The 25,393-nt window shown below is 45.7% G+C and overlaps 1 protein-coding gene across 1 annotated transcript; it reads right to left on the reverse strand.

Moving 5' to 3' along the window:
* Positions 1 to 1,289: 1,289 nt before the first annotated feature.
* On the reverse strand, positions 1,290 to 25,393 carry LOC124613851 (serine protease persephone-like). Its single transcript, XM_047142576.1, has 6 exons — positions 24,883 to 25,393; positions 17,476 to 17,564; positions 15,165 to 15,280; positions 12,931 to 13,184; positions 3,184 to 3,335; positions 1,290 to 1,552 (listed from the first exon to the last, which is right to left on the reverse strand). Exons 1-6 carry the CDS (start codon positions 25,391 to 25,393, stop codon positions 1,394 to 1,396), a joined length of 1,281 nt encoding a protein of 426 aa, XP_046998532.1. The 3' UTR covers positions 1,290 to 1,393.

Genomic DNA, 25,393 nt, shown 5'->3' on the forward strand with positions numbered 1-25,393 from the left:
AGCGAGGTTACTTTACGTATAATGTCATACAAATCAGTTCCACACTACCATATGGCTCGCGTCAGTTCCGCTAATGAAGAGAAGACTGCAGCATGACATGAATCGGTGGATGATGGGAATTTTTAGAAATCGTTTTCAAAGGTGTATTGACAAGAATTGATATCTTTTAGCCATAACAAGTATAAAAAAATTAAATGAAAACTGTTTGAAATAAAATTCTATATCCTGGAATAAACTAGTTTCTATCTGTAATCATTTTCGTTTTATAAGTCATTAAAATGCTGAAGATTTTAGTGACTCACCTGTAGCAAATAATCACTTCGTTTATTTAGGAGTTATAATGGAATAATGGATGAAGGATGTTGGTTGCAGTAGGTACTGGGAGATGAAGAAACTTGCAAAGGTAGAGTAGCATGGAGAGCTGCATCAAACCAGTCTCTGGACTGAAGACCACAACAACAACAATGGAAAAAATTCGATTTACGACTGAGAGGTGACTGAGGCGGCTGGTCTGAAGTTTTCCTAACCATCAGTCTTTTGACTACCGCTCTATCAGTCGAAGGGTGAAAGAACAATACAATACCAGAACTTTTATTATTCTCGTTCCACATAACAGGGATTATGCTAAAAACCTATTCGATCTTCATTTAAGTACTTTATTACACTAATGATTAATTTCCTTCAAAATCACATAAATACATAAAACGTAATAAATTACTAACACATGGGCACATCAAGTAGAAAACACAGTGTATATTCAATATGGTAAGACATTGTTCCCTATAAACAAACCACCAGTAGTTCTAACGGAACAGAAATGTCTTGCTGGAAATATATCACAGTTTTATATAATAAATATCAGTCTTCTTTTTTTTTGTAACCTACTGGTACTAATTTATGTGAATGGGTACATCTATCACAGACAGTAATTATCAGTCTTTGACTTGCAATAAACACTTTTCATCTTCTTTCACCATTGAATCTTCAGTGTGAATATTTTCACTGCATGATAACTTAGATGGCAGTACCAAGTTGAACAGTTCATCTTACCGCAGTTAATTTAAAGCTGAATTTCGTCAAAACACTTAATTTTTGAGAATGTAAAAGCAGCGTAAACACAGTCACTGCAGAGTACTTGGTACTACACGTATTAATCTGACACGTTCTACAGCGTAGAAGTTCTGTAACGCAATTCGTAGGTAACGCAGTACACCTTAAGTACACTCTATTGTCAACAATGTTCAGAAACTTCAAGGTACACAACTACTTAAAACAAGTGAGGGCCATTAAACATTAATGACATAAAACTTAAAAATCTTTGGTAAAGTTTGAATGCAAGAGAGAACACATCCGTAAACGTGCTTGAGAAATCCTTGACGTTTGTCCTTTCATGTCAGGGCCAGACGTGATCTTCTATCCAATCAATGTAATGTGACACACGGGTGTAAATACTGGGCACATTACCTCCACACGGTTTTGGACCCATACTAGTGATGCCTACAGCCGTGTAAGGTGCCGACTTCCCCATGACCAGAGGTCCTCCAGAATCTCCCTAAAAACAGAAATTGATAAGTGTTTGATACTTAAAAAGCATTTGGTTTTTTAGCCATATTATTATTTACCAAACTACACTCCTGGAAATGGAAAAAAGAACACATTGACACCGGTGTGTCAGACCCACCATACTTGCTCCGGACACTGCGAGAGGGCTGTACAAGCAATGATCACACGCACGGTACAGCGGACACACCAGGAACCGCGGTGTTGGCCGTCGAATGGCGCTAGCTGCGCAGCATTTGTGCACCGCCGCCGTCAGTGTCAGCCAGTTTGCCTTGGCATACGGAGCTCCATCGCAGTCTTTAACACTGGTAGCATGCCGCGACAGCGTGGACGTGAACCGTATGTGCAGTTGACGGACTTTGAGCGAGGGCGTATAGTGGGCATGCGGGAGGCCGGGTGGACGTACCGCCGAATTGCTCAACACGTGGGGCGTGAGGTCTCCACAGTACATCGATGTTGTCGCCAGTGGTCGGCGGAAGGTGCACGTGCCCGTCGACCTGGGACCGGACCGCAGCGACGCACGGATGCACGCCAAGACCGTAGGATCCTACGCAGTGCCGTAGGGGACCGCATTGCCACTTCCCAGCAAATTAGGGACACTGTTGCTCCTGCGGTATCGGGGAGGACCATTCGCAACCGTCTCCATGAAGCTGGGCTACGGTCCCGCACACCGTTAGGCCGTCTTCCGCTCACGCCCCAACATCGTGCAGCCCGCCTCCAGTGGTGTCGCGACAGGCGTGAATGGAGGAACGAATGGAGACGTGTCGTGTTCAGCGATGAGAGTCGCTTCTGCCTTGGTGCCAATGATGGTCGTATGCGTGTTTGGCGCCATGCAGGTGAGCGCCACAATCAGGACTGCATACGACCGAGGCACACAGGGCCAACACCCGGCATCATGGTGTGGGGAGCGATCTCCTACACTGGCCGTACACCACTGGTGATCGTCGAGGGGACACTGAATAGTGCACGGTACATCCAAACCGTCATCGAACCCATCGTTCTACCATTCCTAGACCGGCAAGGGAACTTGCTGTTCCAGCAGGACAATGCACGTCCGCATGTATCCCGTGCCACCCAACGTGCTCTAGAAGGTGTAAGTCAACTACCCTGGCCAGCAAGATCTCCGGATCTGTCCCCCATTGAGCATGTTTGGGACTGGATGAAGCGTCGTCTCACGCGGTCTGCACGTCCAGCACGAACGCTGGTCCAACTGAGGCGCCAGGTGGAAATGGCATGGCAAGACGTTCCACAGGACTACATCCAGCATCTCTACGATCGTCTCCATGGGAGAATAGCAGCCTGCATTGCTGCGAAAGGTGGATATACACTGTACTAGTGCCGACATTGTGCATGCTCTGTTGCCTGTGTCTATGTGCCTGTGGTTCTGTCAGTGTGATCATGTGATGTATCTGACACCAGGAATGTGTCAATAAAGTTTCCCCTTCCTGGGACAATGAATTCACGGTGTTCTTATTTCAATTTCCTGGAGTGTATATTGTAAAAGACTGATATAGGTAAATTTGAAGCAAGGTAATGACAGAAAGTTTTGAAATTTCCACTTAATATGATTATCAGCGGCAATTAATACTGCGTAATATACAAGTTCTTTAGTTTAATACATACCCCGCAGGTATCAGTCTTTCCTTCTGGATCTCCGGCACATATTATTGATGAGTCAATTTCTTTTGGAAATTTGTCCTTATAAGCGTTTTGGCAGTCCGATAATGGGAATGGGTAAATTGTGGTCTTCAGAAGCGTTGAGCTCATTCGCGTTCCTGAAAATGAGTCACCAGATATAATGTCTTATAAATTTGACAAATGAAATTATTCTCGCTCACGAAATATATCAGATAAATTGGAATGAAAATGTCGAAATCCCACACTGAGTTGTCGACATAATGTTGTAGGCTAGGTCTAGAATGAATTCGGTTCTGGGGAATGGCAATGGATTTGGCCAAAGGACAATCAAATGTTTACGTATATGTACTTACAAAAAAGAAAAAAAGAAATATCTTCCTGCAGCGACAACTCTGGCAGATAATTTTCACAGAGGTATATTACTCCTAAAAAGAGAAACGGTTGTTTGCCGGCCTACACCCTTGTACTTTAATTTTCCAAATTATTTGCAGTGCGTTAAGCCAGACCGAAGTCTCAAAATTTGAGGGCTGTACAAGTAATATTACGTAGAAATTCTGGAGCAAAGACGTGGCATGAAATGCTGTGTATCGGAAGATCTGTTCACCTGTGATGTCTCTACAGCCATTCCTTACGGTGTGTCTGGCGACCTAGGAGAATTTTACTCAAAAATTGGTCTTTCGATCGTGTCAGCAAGTTGTTCGACTTGTCTTGCATTTGGCAGACCAGCTTGCCGAATCATTCGCCAAAATTATTCAGAAAGCTAGTAAAACCTGTCGCAAAGTGTCTTGCTAGAGAAACGAGACATTATCTTTTTAAACGTGCTCTCGTACAGAACAGCGTCTTCAGAGTAACAAAGATTCAAACATTTTGCTGCCTGTTTCATAGGATCATCTCCTCCTGATTAGTTCAATGCGGAGAACCAAACCGGAGATAGCTAACCCCCGCAGATCTGTAACGCAAGTGACATTGACGAGGTTAATTTAAAAGTATCGGTTCTGTACATATAATTTCAATGTTATAGTTTCCGTAGTCTTCTTTATTCCGTTTCGTTTATCATTGTTGAATCTTCCGAAATTTGGAGACTCGTAGACCGAGATGATATCCTGAAACATACCCTATCAACTTTATTTCGAAATGCATTCAGCAGAATGGCGGCGCCTCTTGTACCAAAGTCTTCCGTCACCTAATCGTGTGTCTTCGACTTTCAGCTGGCATCGAATCCTCAATCTTCGAATAAGTGAACAGAAATGTCAACTGATAAAGCTAGAAGAGTCTCTATTGTAGTTTCCGGTGTGTACGTCAGCAAAAATGTCTTTTCCCATACGTCATGGTCACGATCGTTGATCAGTGTGGTCGGCTATTGGTTTTTCCGCTATGTTAGATGAGACCTTTCAGCACACTCTTGGCAAAGGGTATTTCAAGTCCGAAAAATTTCGACGTGAAATGTCCACGGTTTCCGTTTCCGCGACCGTTAAGCCCCTATTACACGATGTGCGTAAATCGTATACCTACGCACCAGCGCCCCAAGCGTGCATATCTGTAACTACAAGCGGATTCACGTAAAGCTATTTCACCATCCACGCAGGATATACCTGGCGCACATGCGCAGTCGACGATAATAACGCATGTAAGGCGAACAGATGTATGTTCAAATGTGTGTGAATTCTTTAGGGACCAAACTGTTGAGATCATCGGTCCCAAGACTTACACACTACTTAAACTAACTTATGCTAAGAACAACAAACACACCCACGCCCGAGGGAAGACTCGAACATCCGGCGGGAGGGGCTGCGCAATCCGTGACATGGCGCCTCAAACCGCGCGACCACTCCACGCGGCAAACGCAGATAGAACCGTTTGACCTCTTGTAAAGTCGTTCGTTCTATCGCGCGAAACACAAGGGGTACCGTGTGACATTGGAAAGTCACTCGTCCAAATTATTTATGTGAGATCAAGGTATCTATTACATGAGAAACTGTTTTTTATCATTATTTATTAAGTAATTGTTATTCTATTATGTAGGTTACTATTGTTCTGAATTACAGACTCAACAGTTAGTTTTATACTACGACACTTGGTTACACAGGTACATCTATGTCTAAATTTACATTTTGCGCATGGAGGACCCACGTTTTATTGGAGCTATTGCTCTGGCTGTGACAGTAAATCTTCGAATTAGGGCAGAACGACGACGAAAGCGAAAAGCTAGACGTTGTTGAGTTCGACCCTGGCTGGAAAGAAGAAACGGAGGCAGGGGATTACATTACTTATGAAAGAACTGAGGCCCGAAGATCCGCAAGATTTCCGGAACTTCCCGAGTATGGACATGGCCTGTTTCGAGAAGCTACTGTCTATGATAGAAGATGGAATCAGTAACTGTGACACAGTCAATAGGGAGGCTATCTCAACTTCTCGAAAGTAAGAATTAAATCATATAAATTTATGTTTTGTGATCATACAAGCCTAGATGATTGATAAAATACCAGTACATGCCCTGTTATGTTGCAGGCTGGTTGTAACATTACGTTTCCTGGTGACCTTTTAAGAGTCTGGGTTTTAGCCACAGAATAGCATAGCCACCGTTTCAAAAGAAGTTGTGGGTGTATGCACTGCAATTTGCAACACTTTAAAGGACCAATACGTAAAGGTGCACTTGTGTTATTTTTCCAGTTTGGAAAATGGAATGCGATGGTCAATGTACTACTCAGAGTTTTGCAGTCATCGTCTGTCGCACTGGGCGAAACTGCACGGTTTTTCTCGACATCCCTGCCAGTTTCTCTTTTCTGGCGTGCTGAAATAAAGCAAGATATGAAATCAAATCAAACATGAACCTTCGTAAGCTAAGGCATTACGATACAAATCGAAAATCACCATGTAACATTATGCGCATATTACTCAGAAATAAACGATTGCCAACGTACCGTATTATGATGCAGTGGATCATAGAGACACCTTTCGCCGCTGTATACCTGAATTAAGACGCTTACCGCCTGTTTGCTCCATTTCATTTCTATAATACGAAGGAATCAAAAGAAAAAAATGCTTTCACAAACAGCTAGTATAAAAGAAAGTTTTTTTCTGCACTTATGAAAACCTACTTACTGAAAAAAAACGTGGATAATCCCCAACGGAAAATTAAAATTAGCTACTAGCCACCGAACACTAAACAAATACCAAGCGGAATGCACTGAGGTACGCCGTTCTGCGCATGTGCGAGTTATCGCTACCTAGGGCGCATGCGCGGATTGACTGCAGTTTAGATGATGATGATGTTTGGTTTGTCGGGCGCTCAACTGCGGGGTCATCAGCGCCGTACAAAGTCCCAATTTTTTCACACTCCAATTTAGCCACGATCACGAATGATGTGGACGTTGATGAAATGATGAGGAAAACACAAACACCCAGTCCCTGGGCAGAGAAAAACCAGCAACGCGGCTGGGAATCGAACCCGGGACGCCGTGATCCAGAGGTAGTAACGAAAGCCGGTAGACCACGAGCTGAGGACGGCAGCTTAGAACTGCTGTCTGTTGTGGCGAGCGGATAATGAGTCTGCTAATTTTCGCCGTTTCACCCATTCTACCGCCAGATGGCTGTCGGCTGGACCAGTGCCGTCCGCGGCGGATCGTCGTACAATACCCGCTTTACGCGCTCAGGCTGAGATGATGCTTGCCACGTGCCTGTACATAACCTTACGAAAAGGAGAGTCACTGCTCACGAAAAGGGCTAACCGAACAACTGACAGCGCTGTACCTACAAGGGATGGGCTAACACATGGAAACAACGCAAACACGACGGTCACTGTGCCTATACGGTTTAGGAAATCCGTTGGCATACAAAAAAGCTTTTAGTCGTCTAGGAATGGATAAATAGAGGTTCTGTATGTCTTCAAGAAAATCTGATGCCATTCTTGTTGCAAAGTAGTGGCGAGTTCAGGTAACGACGATGGAGGCGGACAGCGTTCACCTTCACTTCTCTCTGATGTAGACCACAAAGACTGGATAACGTTGAGAGTAGTGACTGGTGGCCAGGAGGGACGCGGGAATGTATCCTCGTGGTCACAAAATCAGTCCTGAGCGGTGCGGTCTGTTCTGAATAGTTGCCCTGTCGTCTTGGAACACAGTATCACCACTGGGGAGCCAACACTGAACCGTGGCATAGACGTGATCAGCCAAAATGCTCACACAGACCTTGGTTGTAATGTGACTCCGCGTAGTAAACGTGGGAGCCATGGAATACCACGATATGGCTGCGCAAATCATCATCAGATCCCCATCCACGTTCAACTCTTGGCGTTTAAACACGGCCAGAAGTGGGAAACAGTGAGAAGAAAAAAATCTCGTCCTGCCTAATGCCTTTGTTCCTCTGCTCTAGAACGCACGTTTAAAAGCTTCGGTACGATGTTTCCCTGTTGCGGCTGGTTGCATCACTGGTGAGTGGAACTGGAGCGCCACCCCGCCCTGCAGGTGACTCTTTACGGACCTCCCTTCGTGTTGCTTTGGTGCCGACAAAGTTCGCGGTTGCGACAGTTCTGCGGCGACTTTAAAAGCTGTCGTCCTGCTATTTTCCGTCACAAATCTCTTTAATAACCGTCTGTCACTAACACTTAACAAACCGCTTCGTTCGCGTTGCGTCTTAGATGACGATGTTTTCCCGCTTTCCCTGTATGTGGTACAGGTGTTCGATACGGTGCCTCTTGAAACATCAAACACTTCGGCTCCCTTCGTAGAGGAAGCACCAGTCATATGAGCACGGGCAACCTGTCCACGTTCCAAGTCACTTCTGGCAGTGCAGTGCACCCACGACTACACAGGACACACTGCTCTGATCGCGATTGAAGCTCGCGAAGTATTGAGGAGATTCGGCAGCCGCCGCTAGTGGTCAGCTGCAGCAGCGCAAGCTGCAGGCTCTGCTGGCACCTGCGTTTACGTTCAAGGATGCATTTCTTCCAGTTTCTCCTTATTTTATGTCCAACCCCCGTGTTTATAGACATTTTGCGAAATGGCAGTGCAATAGGTCTACTGGCGGTCGGCGATCACACTAAAAGCACTTGCAGTGAAATTTATCCAAAAGGTTTATTTCAAGGCACACAGACTTTAGATCTCCCGAACATGCTTCACGGGACATCCATGACAGTTGCTCATACTCTACGACTATTTTTGCTAGTAACAGAACAGACTTCAATCATAGTGTGTTAATTTACCGTTTACGTCCGACATATCTGGAAACAGCAACCCCATTTTCGAAGCCCAAGTTTATGTTCTTGGTCGTTACATCTGCTTCAATTTATCTTCTAGCAGTAAATGAAAGACACAGTTGTTAGTTTTACGAAAAAATTGACTGACGCAGCATTTATTTTGGAAGCACTTATATGGCTACGAATGGTTCACTTTCTCTTTTGATGAAACTACATCCATATTTACACTTACACTCCAAATAACATAACGTGTTTGTAGCTGTACTACAGTCATCAAACGACACACTTTCACTTGTCATTCTTTGATGTGTTAAATAAATACATGTCATATTGTTTTAGGTACATAAATAAAATAAAAGAATAAAATGAAATATCCGAGTGGCTTGGTAGTTAAAATTAATTTACCTGGATTTTACACCCGAAGAACGAGATCTGGCAGTTTTAGTAGCAAGCTACGTGACGCACGTCACTCGTCACAATTCTCTACTTTGTGTCTACACTCACAGACAAAAAGAAAAAAAATATCGATGCACCACTGACGAATTATCCGAGGAAATTGGTAAATCTGATGTCGAGGGAAACAAGTGATTACAATTTGAGAGAGATTTGACAATTTATTCAAGAGATTCACAAACTGAGCAAGTCAACAACGCGATAGTCCCCCTCTGGCCCTTATACAACCAGTCATTCGGCTGTCAATCAGACAGAGCTGTCTGATATCTTCTTGAGGGATGTTGTTGTTGCTGTGGTCTTCAGTCCTGAGACTGGTTTGATGCAGCTCTCCATGCTACTCTATCCTGTGCAAGCTTCTTCATCTCCCAGTACCTACTGCAACCTACATCCCTCCGAATCTGCTTAGTGTATTCATCTCTTGGTCTCCCTCTACGATTTTTACCCTCCATGCTGCCCTCCAATGCTAAATTTGTGATCCCTTGATGCCTCAGAACAGGTCCTACGAACCGGTCCCATTTTCTTGTCAAGTTGTGCCGCAAACTCCTCTTCTCCCGAATTCTATTCAATACCTCCTCATTAGTTATGTGATCTACCCATCTAATCTTCAGCATTCTTCTTCCTGACACTTAAATCTATACTCGATGTTAACAAGTTCCTCTTCTTCAGAAACGCTTTCCTTGCCATTGCCAGCCTACATTTTATATCCTCTCTACTTCGACCAGCATCAGTTATTTTAGTCCCCAAATAGCAAAACTCCTTTAGTACTTTAAGTGTCTCATTTCCTGATCTAATTCCCTCAGCATCACCCGAGTTAATTCGAGTACATTCCATTATCCTCGTTTTGCTTTTGTTGATGTTCATATTATATCCTCCTTTCAAGATACTGTCCATTCCGTTGAGCTGCTCTTGAAAATCCTTTGCTGTCTCTGACAGAATTACGATGTCATCGGCGAACCTCAACGTTTTTATTTCTTCTCCATGGATTTTAATACCTATCCTGAGGGATATCGTGCCGAATTCTGTGCTACTGACTGGCTGGAGTGCCCTCCCCATAATGCTCCGAACGTTCTCAGTTTTGCGGGCTCGGGTAGGTTTTGGCAAGCACGGCCGGCATTATCTTAAACGTAAGCCCAGGATGGCTTGCCACGAAGGGCACCAAAACGGTGCACAGAGTGTTGTAGACGTACCGCTGCGCTGTCGGTGTGCCGCGGACGACAGCCAAAGGAATCCAGCTGTGAAATGAAGCGGCGCCCCAGACCACCACTCGGGCCGCACAGCGGCCGACAGTGACTTTGGTATCCCACCACTACTGTGGAGGCCGTTTCCAGAGACGTCTCCGCTGGTCGTCGGGGACCAGTTCGAAGCCCGACTCAGTACTGAAACAGTGCTACTCCAGTCAGTGTGATTACAGGCCGAAGGCAGGTGGGATGCCAACGTCACTGTATCCCGTCGTACGGCCCGACAACCAGGTGTGATCGTTCGGGGAGCCACTCCTTTCCACGTCTGGATTCCTTTGGTTGTCATCCGCGGTACCCACACAGCACAGCGGTACGTCTACGATACTCTGTGCCCCGTTTTGTTGTCCTTCATTGCTTTACATTTCAGCAAGAGAATGCGCGCCTCCACACATTTTTATTACTTGTCTTCGAAGATTGCGTTTAACATACCGTCGACATCGAGGTCGTTAGAGACCGATCACAAGCTCGAATTGTGTCAAGGAGGGGAAAGGAAATTGGCTATGACTTTTCAAAGGAACCATCCTGGAGCAATTTAGGGAATTAATGTAAAACTTAAATCTTGATGGCCGCACGCGGTTTTGAACCGTCGTCCTCCCCAATGCGAGTACAGTGTGCCAACCGCTACGCCACCTCGCTCGGTACTTGTTCTGTGCTTGCCAAACTCTACTTTGGCCAGCAAGGTCACCGGATCCCTCCCCAGCTGGGAACGTATGGAGCAGTAAGCGCAGAGCCCTCCAAACAGTTTGACGATCTCTCGCGCCAGCTGGACAGAATTTGGCACGATATCACCTCAGTAGGACATCCAACATCTCTGCCAGTCATTGCCAAGCCGAGTAACTGGTTGCATAAGGGCCAGAGGGGGACCAACGCGTTGTCGACCTGCTCTGTGAAGCTCCTGCTCCTCAAGAGGGCATCCAGTTCTTCTGAAATTGTAACCATTTGTTTCAGTGTACATGTACATCACATCTAGCGATTTCCATCGCACTCTGATAATTCCTTCGTGGTGCGTCGTATTTTTTATCTTAGAGTGCAATTTATATGTATATATGCTTACGTTATCAAACAATACTACCATGTGTGCCTCTACATCTACATGACGTCACCGCAATTCATTAAGCACCAGGCAGAGGACTCATCAAAGCACTTTCACGCTGTTTCTCTGCCGTACTACACTCCAACAATCTGCGGGATAAACGAACACTAACATCTTCCCGTGTGAGTTGTGATTTCTCTTTTTTTTTTTTTTTTTTTTTTTTTTTTTGCAATGATCATTTGTCCCTAAGTAGGTGGGAGCCAATAAAACATTCCCGAATTCGCAAGACAAAGTTGGTGATTCAAATTTGGTGAAAATATCTCTGCACAACGAAGAACACCTTTGTTTTAATGATTGCCAACGCAACCCGCATGTCATATCCGTGCCACTCTACCCCCTATTTAGAGACAATGCAAAACAATCTGCCCTTCTTTGAACATTTTCGACGCTCTCCTTGAGTCCCGTCTGATGCGGATCCCACACTGCATAGCAATACCCCAGAAGAGGACAAACAAATTTAATGTAGGCAGTCTCTTTAGTAGACCTGTTGCATCTTCAAACCTTTTTTGGAAATAAATCGCAGTCCTCAAAAATGGTTCAAATGGCTCTAAGCACTATGGGACTCAACTGCTGAGGTCATTAGTCCCCTAGAACTTAGAACCAGTTAAACCTAACTAACCTAAGGACATCACAATCATCCATGCCCGAGGCAGGATTCGAACCTGCGACAGTAGCGGTCTTGCGGTTCCAGACTGCAGCGCCTTTAACCGCACGGCCACTTCGGCCGGCTCGCAGTCCTCGGTTCGCTTTTCGTGCAACATTACGTATGACATCGTTTTAATTTGAACTATTCTTAATTGTAATCCCTCAACATTTAGTTGGAATTTACAGCCTTTAGATTTTTCCTGCAACCTAAATATAGCGAATTCCTTTTAGTACTCATGTGAATGACCTCCCACTTTTCAATATTTAGTCGACTGCCACTTGCCACAAATCAAGAAAACAGGTAAAATTAAATCAAATAGCTTATAGTGTGGAAGTGAGTGTAGTATCGGAAGAGGAGGACAAAACAAGACAGTACGATAATGTGGTGTGCGATATGGTCGGAGTTTGATTGAGTGAGTGTGTGAGGGTGGTGTGTGTGTGTGTGTGTGTGTGTGTGTGTTAGAGAGAGAGATAGAGATATAGAGACAGGGAGAGAGGGAGAGGGAGAGTGCGAGAGTGTGAGAGTGCGAGAGTGTGAGAGTGCGAGAGTGTGTGAGAGTGTGTGTGAGAGTGTGTGTGTGTGTGTGTGTGTGTGTGTGTGTGTGTGTGTGTGTGTGTGTGTGAGTGTGTGTGTGAGAGTGTGTGTGTGTGAGTGTGTGTGAGACAGTGTGAGAGTGTGAGAGAGTGTGTGTGTGTGTGAGTGTGTGTGAGACAGTGTGAGAGTGTGAGAGAGTGTGCGAGTGTGAGAGAGTGTGAGAGAGTGTGAGAGTGTGAGAGTGGGAGAGACAGAAAGATACAAAGAGAGAAAGAGAAAGACAGTGCCTCGAAAAGGGGTGAGGATTTATTTACGTTTCAGCGAGGAAAAAGATATATCTATTCATTTATTGTTGTGAGACTGTTCTATTAAGAAACAGTCATTGCTGGACACGTCAATATTTTATCAGTCTGGAATGAATACGTAGACGAATTAAAATTATTGACATACATACAGTTGCAGAAGATATAGTCGAACAACAAATTTCTGTTGATATTTTCAAGAAACTTCTCCTGCTTGTCCTTTAGTAATTTCCATTTGATTTTAATTCAGACATTCTGGCCGCTTCACTCACCGGCAGCGTTCGTGGCGCCCCAGCCGGCGGCAGTGAAGCTGGGCGGGTCTCCGTCCTGCGTGTTGAGACAGGCGGGGAAGACGGCGTCGCTGAACTCCACCCTCCTGTCCAGCCTCAGCAGCGCTATGTCGTTGTAATACTGCCGCTTCCTGTAGCTGGGGTGCAGCACGACTTCTGAGATCCCGTACTGAGCGTCATAGTCTCCTGTGGACGTCAGATCGACCGTCCCGAGGCGTACTGCCACCGGCCTGCCCCTGCAACAGACGTGAAGCATCTTAGACTCTTCATCAGTACTCACGCTCCGGATGTCGCAGATTTACAGCCTTAACATGGATGTCGTCTTGATTATATTAATCAGGGATAGGAGAGCCCGGCTGTGTAACTATCATTCTATCCCTAACTTAAGATTTGGGTGAAAACAGATAACCTGCGTCATTATTTGGTGCAAGAATTGTAATGAAGCGCCAGATTATGGATTCAAAGGTCACAGGTTCGTTTCCTGGGCATCCCTAGGATTGTTATCAGTCACTTATCACTGGACAGTAATTTGGTCGCATTCCAGTTCAGCTATATCCCACGAGACTATAATTTATAAACCTGGCATGTAGCGCTCCAAGTCGGGTCACTTTGCTGGACGATTTTCCCAAACTAAAGCAAATGAGTTAGTTAGCATATTTTGAACGAAAGACTGACGGGGACTGGGTGTTGTGTTGTCCGCATCATCGTTTCACCATGATCGACGTTTAAGTCGCCAAAGTGGCGTCAAATAAAAAGATTTGCACTGGGGGACCGAACAACCCAGATGCTGTCTCCCTACTAATAATGTCATACCATCATTTCATTTCATGCTCCGATGGGTTAGAATGGATACTTTGTGTTCGCTGGAACTGACGTGTCTATGTCACAAGTATCGAAGGTACCATGCTAGAACTTTTAATTGAAAACAGGTTACTGAGACTCTGTATGAAATTCCGGTTAACAAGTAACCATCTTTTCTGATTGTTCACCAAATCAAACGTATTAACATTTGCTCGGTGGCTAAGGCATTGGGTTCAAATCCTTGCCTGGTCATAATATTTACGTTTTATGCGGTTTCCTCGTATCAGGTAAGTGGAATTCAGGGATGGTATTTTTGCAAAGGAGGCGGCCGGTTTCCTTTCTAATCGCAGTCCAATCAGTGCTTGCCTCCGACTCTAATTACCGAAACGCCCTTTCTTCCGAATGTTTGTAAAAATTAATCAATAAGAATATCTATTTCTGAAATCAGTGAGGTTAAGTGCATGGCTTCGCAGAAGCGGTACTACAATAGAGTTCAAATGGCTCTGAGCACTATGGCAGTTAAGTTCTGTGGTCATTAGTCTCCTAGAACTTAGAACTACTTAAACCTAACTAACCTAAGGACATCACACACATCCATGCCCGAGGCAGGATTCGATCCTGCGACCGTAGCAGTCGCGCTGTTCCGGACTGAGCGCCTTAACCCCGAGACCATACAATAGAGTGTAGCTGATGCCTCTAGACTACTCAATATGCAATCAAAGAGCACTTGGAATTCTTTTTCGAAGAGGATTACAAACGAGATTTGTTTGTGAGTACACAAAGCAACAACAGTCGTTGCTGGAAGACATAGGCAAACCAGCTGACTTACACCGCATGCAAGATACATTGATGAGCTACGCATGACGCGTGCGTGGAGGCCCGTGTGGCCGGTCATTGTCTTACTGAAGTACGGCAGCTGGAGGTGCCCAAAGAAGGGAACATTCTGCAGGCTCTAGAACATGCCTGACATAGAGTAGCAACCCTTCGTGCAGACTACTGTCAGCATGTTGGTGTCTGTTGGCCATGCACGTTTAGTCTTTCCGTGATTTCACAAAATCGTTTAACCCAAATGCCGGGATGTTTCCTCCGAAACGGAGTGGCCCTTTCCCCGTCCTTCCGCAGTCCGTGCTCCACCTCCACATCTCCAATGAGTCCGTTGTCGACGGCACATTTAACGCTAATTTCCTTCCTTCTTTTCCTTTCGTAGCGCACTACTACTGAACTAGTGAATCGACTTTCCCATTTTACGGACGACGCACACAATGCCAACATTCCACCTGTCATTAACACGCGTTCCCAAGTGTTAATGCGACATGGTAGTCTCTGCATGAATCGCTGCCACCAACTGAAGATACATCAGAGGAGAGATTAGATATTTATTTGTGCCTCGGAGATGTACAGAGAAGGCTACTCACGTGACCCTATTGGCGCAGCAGTGGGCCGCGGTGAGGACGAACTGGTCGCTGATGAGGGTCCCTCCGCACAGCCAGCTGAGGCCCTCCGTGCCCGCCACGCTGTAGCCCAGCGCCGCCTGCAACACACCACAGCCGTCTCAAGAGTCTGAGCCGATGCCCGTGAACCCGTTGCAAAACGAGACACAGAAACGTGTGTTTGACTTTGCTCACCATATCGAGAAACTTAGTCAAAATATTCCGGTCTATTATGCCGTGGTCGAATGGATTTCACATTAAAACCCAACGTTACGTCCCCATCTGCGGATGCCATTTTCAAGGGGAATCGTATCTTCTTTGAGAGTCCGATTCACACACCGGCTCGCTAATGACTGTAGCAAAATTCCGTTTACCCGTGCTCCCGCACAGCGGCGTGACGTCATATGCTTTCAACACCCGAGTACAATAGGCCGTTGTCGGTTGCCGTCGTCCGCTGTTGCTATCATCGCATTGTTGATCCAGATATCGTTCAATTTCACGTCCTCCTCCTTTCTAGTGAAACTACTGGTACGTTTAACAATCTATTGTTCGTATGTACAGACTTCAATGGTATCTGCTGGTGGCTGCCCATACCTGGGCCCCATCAAAATGAATGTGGTGGTCTCCGGGTGCAAAACGTGTTCTACAAAGGCTAACCAGCCAGTCTCTCCCTCTCTACTATTGTCCTTCTAGTCGTTTATTTGAACGTTTTTTCTGTAGAGCCCACGTACATCTCCCCACAACTACACGCTGTCCTATAAATTCCTGTTTGTTTTCCAGCGGTTTGCCACTATCCTTGGCCAGTTTTAGGTGATCCTGTATCTTCTGCGTTGGTTTGTAGATTACCATGATGTTCCGTTTCTCAGGCCGCGCGGGGCAGTTGAGCGGTCTACGGCGTCTTGTCACGGTCCGCGCGGGTCCCCTGTCGGAGATTCGAGTCCTCCCTCGGGCATGGGGGTGTGTGTTGTCCTTAGGGTAAGTTAGTATAATTAGTGTGTAAGCTTAGGGATCGATGACCACAGCAGTTTGGTCCCATAAGACCTTACAACCAATTTCCAATTTTTTTCCGTTTCTCAAGATTTTTCATATGCAGTCTGTAGCGTTCTTAGCTAAGGATAAGAAAACTTTCGATTTTACCGGCACGTGTACATCGGTATCCATTTTGGGCGCCGGTCTTAAGGCTCTTTTTACCTCAGCGGCCTAATAACCATTCTTGAGCAAATGCACTGGTGAGGTTTTTTAATTCCACGTCAAGCAGCTCTCGTTTGCAGATGATACTTGCTCTATCGGTCAATCTTTTTGTGATACTGCGCTTTTACTGTGGACGGTCGTTCGAATCCTGGTGTTGGTAACTGACTGTGTGCCTGGGTTTTCGGTGAACCGAGTGGGACAAGTTACCGGCTACGGCCAGTTACGCTCGGGAATTCAAAGCGAGTGACGTCACGTTCTTACATTGGAGCACGCTTAAACGGACTTCTAATGCAGTCATTAGCGAAGCGGGGCGTGAATCGGACGCTCAAAGAAGCTACCTTGGGCTTTAATGCAAAATCCATCCGACCATGGCATAGTAGCGCGAAATATTTTATTAATTGTGACTTACCCTGTCGCTCAACTTAACGTTTTACGATTCTGGAAATGTTTTGTTGGCACTAGGCATAAGGCGTATGCAAACCCTCTGCTTACAGAGTGTTCGAAAGTCTTTGCACCTGTAGTCCGACGGTGATGGAGGACGTCATGGGGGAACCAATTTTGCTAGGACACAAGATGTTCACTAAGGCTTCCGGTGACGCTAGCCGTCCTTTAGTATTCGTCGGCGCTGGGACGATGAGTTTTCACCGAACTAGCAGGGTGTGCTAACCAGTGTCCTGCGTACTACGTACCCCAGTAAAATGATAGAGTAATTAACGATAAGAAAACCTTAACAATTTTTAAAGACTAGACCTGTCCCTTTTCATACATATCAGATGACTGGCTTATTGCCATCACAGACTGGCCACGCACGCTGCAGCTTACCAATGCCCTGCCGCCTCTCACGGGTGTAACCAGTAAGACAGGACGTCTGGCGTCGATGTGAAGCCTCAGAGAGCGTTTTGTCTCTGCCAAAAGTTGTTTCCCATGACGCGATCCCTCACCCCAGACGTTTGATGCAATGACTCTGAAACACCATATGTATATTTCGTAAAAATTTCAATTTCAGTTTCCGTACCCTAAGTCAGAATTATACCGTTTCAGTGTTTTAACACCGATACAATATCATACGGTAGAAATTGCTCAGAGAATAAGTTCTTAAACTCACCATGTGTGGGAATTCGAGTTGGCCAACCAGTTTGCCTAGGAGAATGTAGAACTCAGGGCCGCTCCGCTCGTTTTTGTATTTGCGGCAGGCTGTGGAAGACGAGAAGAAGAAGGTGATTCAGTGAGCAAGATTCAGCACGTTTGAGCACAGAACACAGTCTATCTTCCTTTACATTCTTGTTGCATAGATTGCGCTTCGGTCTGTATGTGTGAAGCTACCTTTCATGTGAATCCCCCACTTGTGGTTGCTTCAGAAAATTCTAAATAAAACAGACAGCATACATTGGATTTGCCTCACGAAACATTGCCACTTTGTATATGAAATGATTCTCAACGTAATATACACTCTAACGGCAAAGAAACTGGTATAGGCATGAGTTTTCAAATACAGAGATGTTTAAACAGGCAGAATACGACGCTGCGGTCGGCAAAGCCTATGTAAGACAAGAAGTCACGGGCGCAGTTGTTAATGTGTGAGTGAATTCCTAAGGAGCCAAACTGCTGAGGTCATCGCATCGGTCCCTAGACTTGCACGCTACTTAAACTAACTCGAACTAACTTATGCTAAGGACAACACACACACCCATGCTCGAAGGAGAACTCTAAACCTCGGCCGGAGGGGCCACGCAATCCGTGCGCAGTTGTTAGATCGCTTACTGCTGCTACAGTGACAGGTTATTGAGATTTAAGTGTTACAGTAGGCGCACAATCAGTGGGACACGGCATCCCCGAGGTAGCGATGAAGTGGCGATTTTCCCGTACGACCATTTCATGAGTGTCCCGTAAATATCAGTAATCCGGTAAAATATCAAATTTCCGACATAGCTGTGGCCGGAAAAAGATCAGCCGGCCAGTGTGGCCGTGCGGTTCTAAGCGCGTCAGTTTGGAACCGCGTGACCGCTACGGTCGCAGGTTCGAATCCTGCCTCGGGCATGGATGTGTGTGATGTCCTTAGGTTAGTTGGGTTTAAGTAGTTCTGAGTTCTAGGGGACTGATGACCTCAGAAGTTAAGTCCCATAGTGCTCAGAGCCATTTGAACCATTTGAACCGAAAAAGATCCTGCAAGAACAGAGGCAACGATTCAAGGGGATTGTTCAGCGTGACAGAAGTGCAACCTTTCCGGAAACTGCTGCGGATTTCAATGGTGAGCCGTCAACAAGCGTCAGAGTGTGAACCATTCAACGGGACATCACTGATATGGGCTACCGGAGCCGAAGACCTGCTCGTGTACCCTTGATGACTGCACGACGCAAAGCTTTACACCACGCCTGGACCTGTCAACAGCGATATTCGACTGTTGACGGCTGGAAACATGTTGCGTCGTCGGACGAGTCTCGTTTCAAATTGTATCGAACGGATGGACGTGTACGGGTATGGAGACAACCTCATCAGCCTATGGACCCTGCATGTCAGCAGGGGACTGTTGAAGCTGGTGGAAGCGCTGTAATGGTGTGGGGCGTATGGAGTTGGAGTGATGTGGGATCCATTCACAGATGACTCGTACGTAACCATCCTGTCTGATCACCTGCATCCATTAGTGTCCATTGTGCATTCCGACGGACTTGGGCAATTCCAGCAGAACAATACGACACCCCATACATCTACAGTTGCTACAGAATGGCTCCAGGAACACTCTTCTGAGTTTAAACGCTTCCGCTGGTCACCAAACTCCCCAGACATGTAGATTATTGAGCATATCTGGGATGTCTTCTAACATGCTATTCAGAAGAGATCTCCATCCCCTCGTACTTTTAGGGATTTATGGACAGCTCTGCAAGATTCGTGGTGTGGATTACCTCCAGCACTACTTCAGACATTAGTCGAGAGCTTGCCAAGTCGTGTTGCAGCACTTCTGCGTGCTCACGATGCCCTACACGATATTAGGCAGGTGTACCAGTTTCTTTGGCTCTTTAGTGTATAATACATTTTAATACAATTAAAATGAAAAAGCAAGAAATTAACGTTATTCTGTGTCGACTATCAATTCAGAAAACTTGTTTAAATGTTTTTCCACACCTTCGTAGCAATTCTATCAAGAAATCATTGGCAGGATCATATGAACACAGCTACATTGCGCTGGCTGCCGAGTATGGAATTCATGTTAGATTAGTTCCTCATTCACATTAGCACGATTAGTGATCTATTTCATAAAATTTTGCGACTTACTCTGAAGTTAAGAATACACCAGTTATAGTGCGTGCAAAATGCCGTGGCAGCTGGACGCGCAGTCTGGTGGGGACCCATGATGAGAGGTGCAGTGGTGGGGGAGTCGCTCAGAGCGCTGTAGCGGAAAAAGGGGATCTCTGGAGGGGAAGCGCCGTTCCAAACTCAAGCCTATGCTCACATTTTTTGTAAATGTTAATTGGGGCCCCTCCTCGCCCACACTTACATGGTGACCATTCAAAAAGATCTACTGTCACTTCTGCTTTCGTTAGTATCTAAAAGGAATTCCGCCGAAAATGCAGCGATTTATTTTCGCCTGGCTTCTTAACCATTTGTTTCAGAGAAGCGTCATGACTGCGAATTTTGAGTAAAAGATATACATTTCTCTGGCTGGCATGTCAAAATTTCCTTCTTTTGCCAAAAAGACAGCACAGTCTGCACTGTCTCATTTCACTAACATGTTGTGCAGACACAATTGCGAGACAATTGTGAAACAGTGGTTTATTAAGTTTATTAGATGAGGAAGAGAGAAACAGTGAAGTCAGTAGCTTATGAAGAAGCACATCCTCTGTACAAAGAAACCTGTAATGTGTTCACGTATGTTGTTCCGAAACCCATAAGATTTCTCATTTCACCAGCTATCGACGGTCCTTAAAAATTACATTCTTTTTCCAAAAAAGTCTGTAATTACTAGAATAACTCGGTGGATAATGAAGTTTTATATAATAACAATATGGTAAAATACACTCTTCTTTGTGCGCTATCATTTGCCAAAACCTCATTTCGATATCTGAAACCTTTTATGAAACATGAGGCACTTTGTGGATATTTCACTCTGGCATTATCACAGGCACGTCACGATCGCAAATGAGTGAGCTACATCAGATCAATTTTCTCGAACAGGCGACAAAGAAATCCCACTATCGAAGTGTACAAAAAAAAAATCAATATGTTAGCTAAATTTCCCATTCAACAACATATTTTTTAATTTGCATGGAACGCAAAATCATAGCGACACCTATTTTTCATTGCACACTTTTCGAAATTTCGCGCAGTGTCTTACTTTCGCATAAATAGCAAAATACCTACGACCATTAAAGAAATGATGGGTACATCATCATGAAACTGAAATATAAAACTATATTTATTTATTTATTTATTGCCAAATTATAGACCTGTTACCTGATGTTTAAAACAGGTCGTACATCTTACAATTTTCGTTTTTCATCTTTCTACAGTTTTCTTTCCTTTTGTTTTATCTACAACATTTACAAAGAATGATTCAAAATAACAGTAATTTGAGGTTGAAATATAAATATAATTTTGTTGTTTTTAAGAAGAATATAAAAAGAAGATAGGATAGATGAGAGATTTATTAGTACCATCACCGAGTGTGACTGACGGTGAATACCTCGGAATGGTTTCATCGAGCCGTTGACCGCCAGTCACACACACACAAACTCACACACACACAAATGGTTATTAGTAGAGAAATAATGTTTCTTATCCTATTTGTTACTAATCCTATGTATTAACTAAATTAGGTGCGCATCCTTGTACAGCATTTGGTGTTTTCTTGGCTAGATTGCCAGCAATTTGCTTATTTACTGTCACATCTCAGCTTCCTCCTCCTGTTCCTCCTCATTGTCACTATTTTCGCTGTCACTGTGGGTATCGCTGTCCATCCTCTGGAGATTTCTGTTACGCTGCACATAGGCATGTCTGTGATGTCGTGTCCGCATATACTGTTCATGTGTTGTTTTTGAAATACTGTTTGTCAGCGCGTTTAATTGTGCCCATTGTTCTTCGTTTCTTATTGCTGTATCTGTGTAATCTAAGTGTAGTGTATGTCTATTGTTCGCGTATTGCCCGCAGAAAACGACAGTGTGTTCTGGGGAACCTTCTTCCCCGCATGTGCGTGTAGGTGTCTGCCTCACACTCACGCGGTTTAAGTGCGTGGGATAAGGTCCGTGCCCGGTTAAGAAATGTACCATACCGCGGCTGGGATCGATATGTCTCATTCTCAACCGCTCCCTTATGTCAGGGAGGAAGTCGTGCAGTCTACGTCCCTTATCACTTACATCCCGCTCACCTTGCCATGTATCCAAACGCCAACTTTTAATGTGACGTATCGTGTCTATGGGCACACCGGTTATTGTGTGTACCTTATTTAGTCTCCCCACCTTTAACCAGTATCTTGCAGCTCTGTATTTGATCGTGATATCTATGGGGCATATTCCGAGCACCACACACAGTGCATCCGCAGAGGTGGTACCGAAGGCTCCAGATAGCCTAAGTAGGACACTTCTCTGCCCTCGTCTGACGGATGCTTTGTTGGTGACCACGTTCAGTCTATGTGCCCACGTGCTAGCTGCAAAGCTGAGTACTGATTCGAAGAGCGCACAGTGGTATGTACGTATGACTGGTAGTCTGTACTGTTTTGAATTTAGCCTCACCAGTTTGTGGAGTATTTTTTCTGCTTTGTCTGTTGTTTGCCTTATGTGTTCGTGGAAATTCAATTTTTCATCTATGTGTACCACAAGATAGCGCGTAATGCGTGCTCGTTTGATGTTTGTGTCCCCAATTTTAACCGAAGGATTCCTTTGGAGTGATCCTTTCAGTAAAGTGTATGTTGTTTTGTTTTCGGCTATCCTGAGTTTGTTGTTGTGACACCACTGAGTAATTGTTTGTAGTAATCCACTGGCTTTCTCTTCTAACTGGGCTCTGTTGTTTGCAGTGACTACAACTAATACGTCATCTGCGTAGGCGACAATTCCGTCTGACGTGTCATCCCCATCCAGAAGTTGTAAGAGGGGTTCGATTGTTATGCCCCAGAAGATGGGGCCGCAGATCGACCTTTGAGGACAGCCTTTGGTAATTCTTTTAATTACTTTCCGGCTGTCCATCTGCCATTCGACTACTCGGTCTTTACAGTAGTCCAGAAAACTGTTGTACAGTGATTGCGGTACCTCCAGATGTCTTAGCCTCTGAAACAGTGCTGGCCACCAAAGATTATCAAATGCTGCGGCAATGTCAATCATTATTGCCATGGCGTATTTTGTGGTGTTAACTATGTGCAGGGCCTGGTTGATGGCATCATCTATTGATCTGCCCGCTCTGAAGCCGAACTGGTGTTGGCTCATACCCCTGAGAGCTCTGTGTGTTTGCAGGCGCTTACATAGTAGCTTCTCCTGAATCTTTGCTAGGGTGTTTATTAGGCATATTGGCCTGTAAGTCTTTGGATCTGAAGGATCCCTGTCCACTGGTTTCTTAATAATGATTGCTTTCGAGGTTTTCCATACTGTAGGTACCCTGCCCAGCCGTAAGGCATCGGTCACTAACGTTGCTAGGACCGGGCTGATCTGCGGTGCTAGTTTTTTCAGTGTTTCCGAGTGGATACCATCTGGCCAAGGTGCTTTTTTGTTTTTGAGCTCTGAGATTGCTAGCGCAACCTCTTCTTGCGCAAAAGGACAGGTGACAGTTGCAGTGTTGTGTGGTGTGTGTAGGTTTTCTCTTGGTGTTGCATGATATTTTGTGTCTGTATCGTCGGGGAGCAGTTTATACAGCAGAAACTCCGCTGTATTCCTCCATCCCCTCGTCATCGTGCCGTCATCCTGCCTTAGCGTTCCCAGAACTAGTGGGGTTTTTATCTTCTCTGTCAGTATTTTGTATGGTTCCCCCCATATATTTTGCTGTGTTTGTGTTGTTACAAATAGCTCCCATTGTTGTCTACGCGTGTTGTATAGGGTCTGTCTGTATAAGTCTTGTGCAAGCCTATATGCTTCAAGTCTTATTCGTCGGTCCCTATAAGGAAAGCAAAAATATTTTTAACAGAATAGTTTATGTAAAATAGTTTGAGAAAGATTGCAGTCAGCGCGCCTCGATTCTGTCATCGCTGATCGGACGAAAGGTGGAAAACACTTACCGGTTTCATCTTCCGAACAAACGAATGAACTGACCATCAGGGAATAGTGAGTTCTGGCAATGAATTGTTCAACTGGGTAAACCTGAATATTTCTGGAATCTCACCTGCAGATTTTTCAGCGCTCGTTTAACTTTAGGACTCTGTATCTCAGAATGAACAAAAATGGACTTGTACCACTATTTAAATAAGCCTTTCATATGTGACATGGTCTTATTTTGGAAATATCTCGGCTAAAAGGCTGCTCCGGATCGATGTCTACGAATGTGATACACATATTACATACAATCTGGAAAGAAATAATGTGGGTAGAAACCAGGAATGTACTATTCGGTTGGGGGTAATAACGTGGAAATGAAAGGGGGAGGAAGAGACTGAGAGACAGAAAAGGGGTAGGAGGACATGGAGACAGATATGAAGGAGGAGGCGGTGGACACAGTGAGGGGAGAGGGAAATGAACGAAGAAAGAGAATAGGAGGAGACGATGGGCTGCGAGATGGGTAGGAGAAAATGAACAGAGAAAGGGAAGAAGAGATAGACAGTGGAGAACATGGACAAGAGAGAGGAGCAGGAGATGATAGACAGAGAGAGGCGGAGGGGGAGATGGGCAGGAAGAGGGGTGAGGAGCAGGCAGGTGGACAGAGATAGGACCTGGAGGAGATGGAGCTGGCTGGAAGAAGTGGACGGTGGGAGGGGGAGAAGGAGACAGACAGAGAGATATTGAAGAAGAAGATAAGCTAATAGAACTGGAACAAATACATAACCGTGCTACAATTGGTACTCAGCTAGTTGGAAACAAAATAATTACCGAATCATGAATAAGCAGTTGTCCACCATTGCGAATTGCGCCAGAGACGGTATAGATGTTGAAAAATGGCTCTGAGCACTATGGGACTTAACATCTATGGTCATCAGTCCTCTAGAGCTTAGAACTACTTAAACCTAACTAACCTAAGGACATCACACAACACCCAGTCATCACGAGGCAGAGAAAATCCCTGACCCCGCCGGGAATCGAACCTGGGAACCCGGGCGTGGGAAGCGAGAACGCTACCGCACGACCACGAGCTGCGGACCTATCGATGTTGAAGAAAAGGAAGAAGCCTTCTACATAAGTGGCACTTTTTCCCGTATATTACTGACCACGACACGACATTTCGAATAATTAGAAGGATTGTAACTGAGAAAAAAAAGGGTTCGTGTGTCCTAGAACGAAGTTCCAAGTTTTTCACACTTGTGGAAATAAGCGTAATTTTTTACTGAAGTGGTCTGGACGAGAGAACTGGCCGTTATGTTGCACGGACCAGTGTAAGACCTGCTCACCTGCTACACTGGGCCGTTCCTCCTCGATCCCCGCGCGGCCCTCGTCTGCCCAGATGTCGTTGTCACCGGCGTCCCAGTACGGATCTCGGACCTCGTCGTCTCCGTCGTCGTACCGATCCCAGCAGTCAGCCGGGACGCCGCCGTCGTACTCGTCGCGCCCCGTGTCGTCGCGACGGTCGTCCGTGCAGCAGACGACCTCGTCGAAGCCGACGAAGCCGCAGCGGCGCGGCAGCGGCCGGCGCTCGAGGATGGCGCCGAGCGCGCTGCGGCAGTGGCGGACCCTGCGGCAGGTGCCGGGGGCGGCGGACGAGTCGTCCCAGCAGGCGGCGCCCTCTGCGGGAGGACAGCGACAACAACAGTAGCAGCAGCAGCGGTACGTCCACGAACTGCCGGGCAGCGCTCTGGAGGGGATGGCCTTGCGGCGAAAGGGGTGGGCGGCGTCGGGAGGAGGGGCGAATCCTGGGGGCGTCGGCGCTGGGGGCGGCGCCGGGGGCGGCACCGGGGGCGGCAT

This window comes from Schistocerca americana, chromosome 4 (assembly GCF_021461395.2).
Source record: "Schistocerca americana isolate TAMUIC-IGC-003095 chromosome 4, iqSchAmer2.1, whole genome shotgun sequence".
NCBI classification, from domain to species: domain Eukaryota; kingdom Metazoa; phylum Arthropoda; class Insecta; order Orthoptera; family Acrididae; genus Schistocerca; species Schistocerca americana.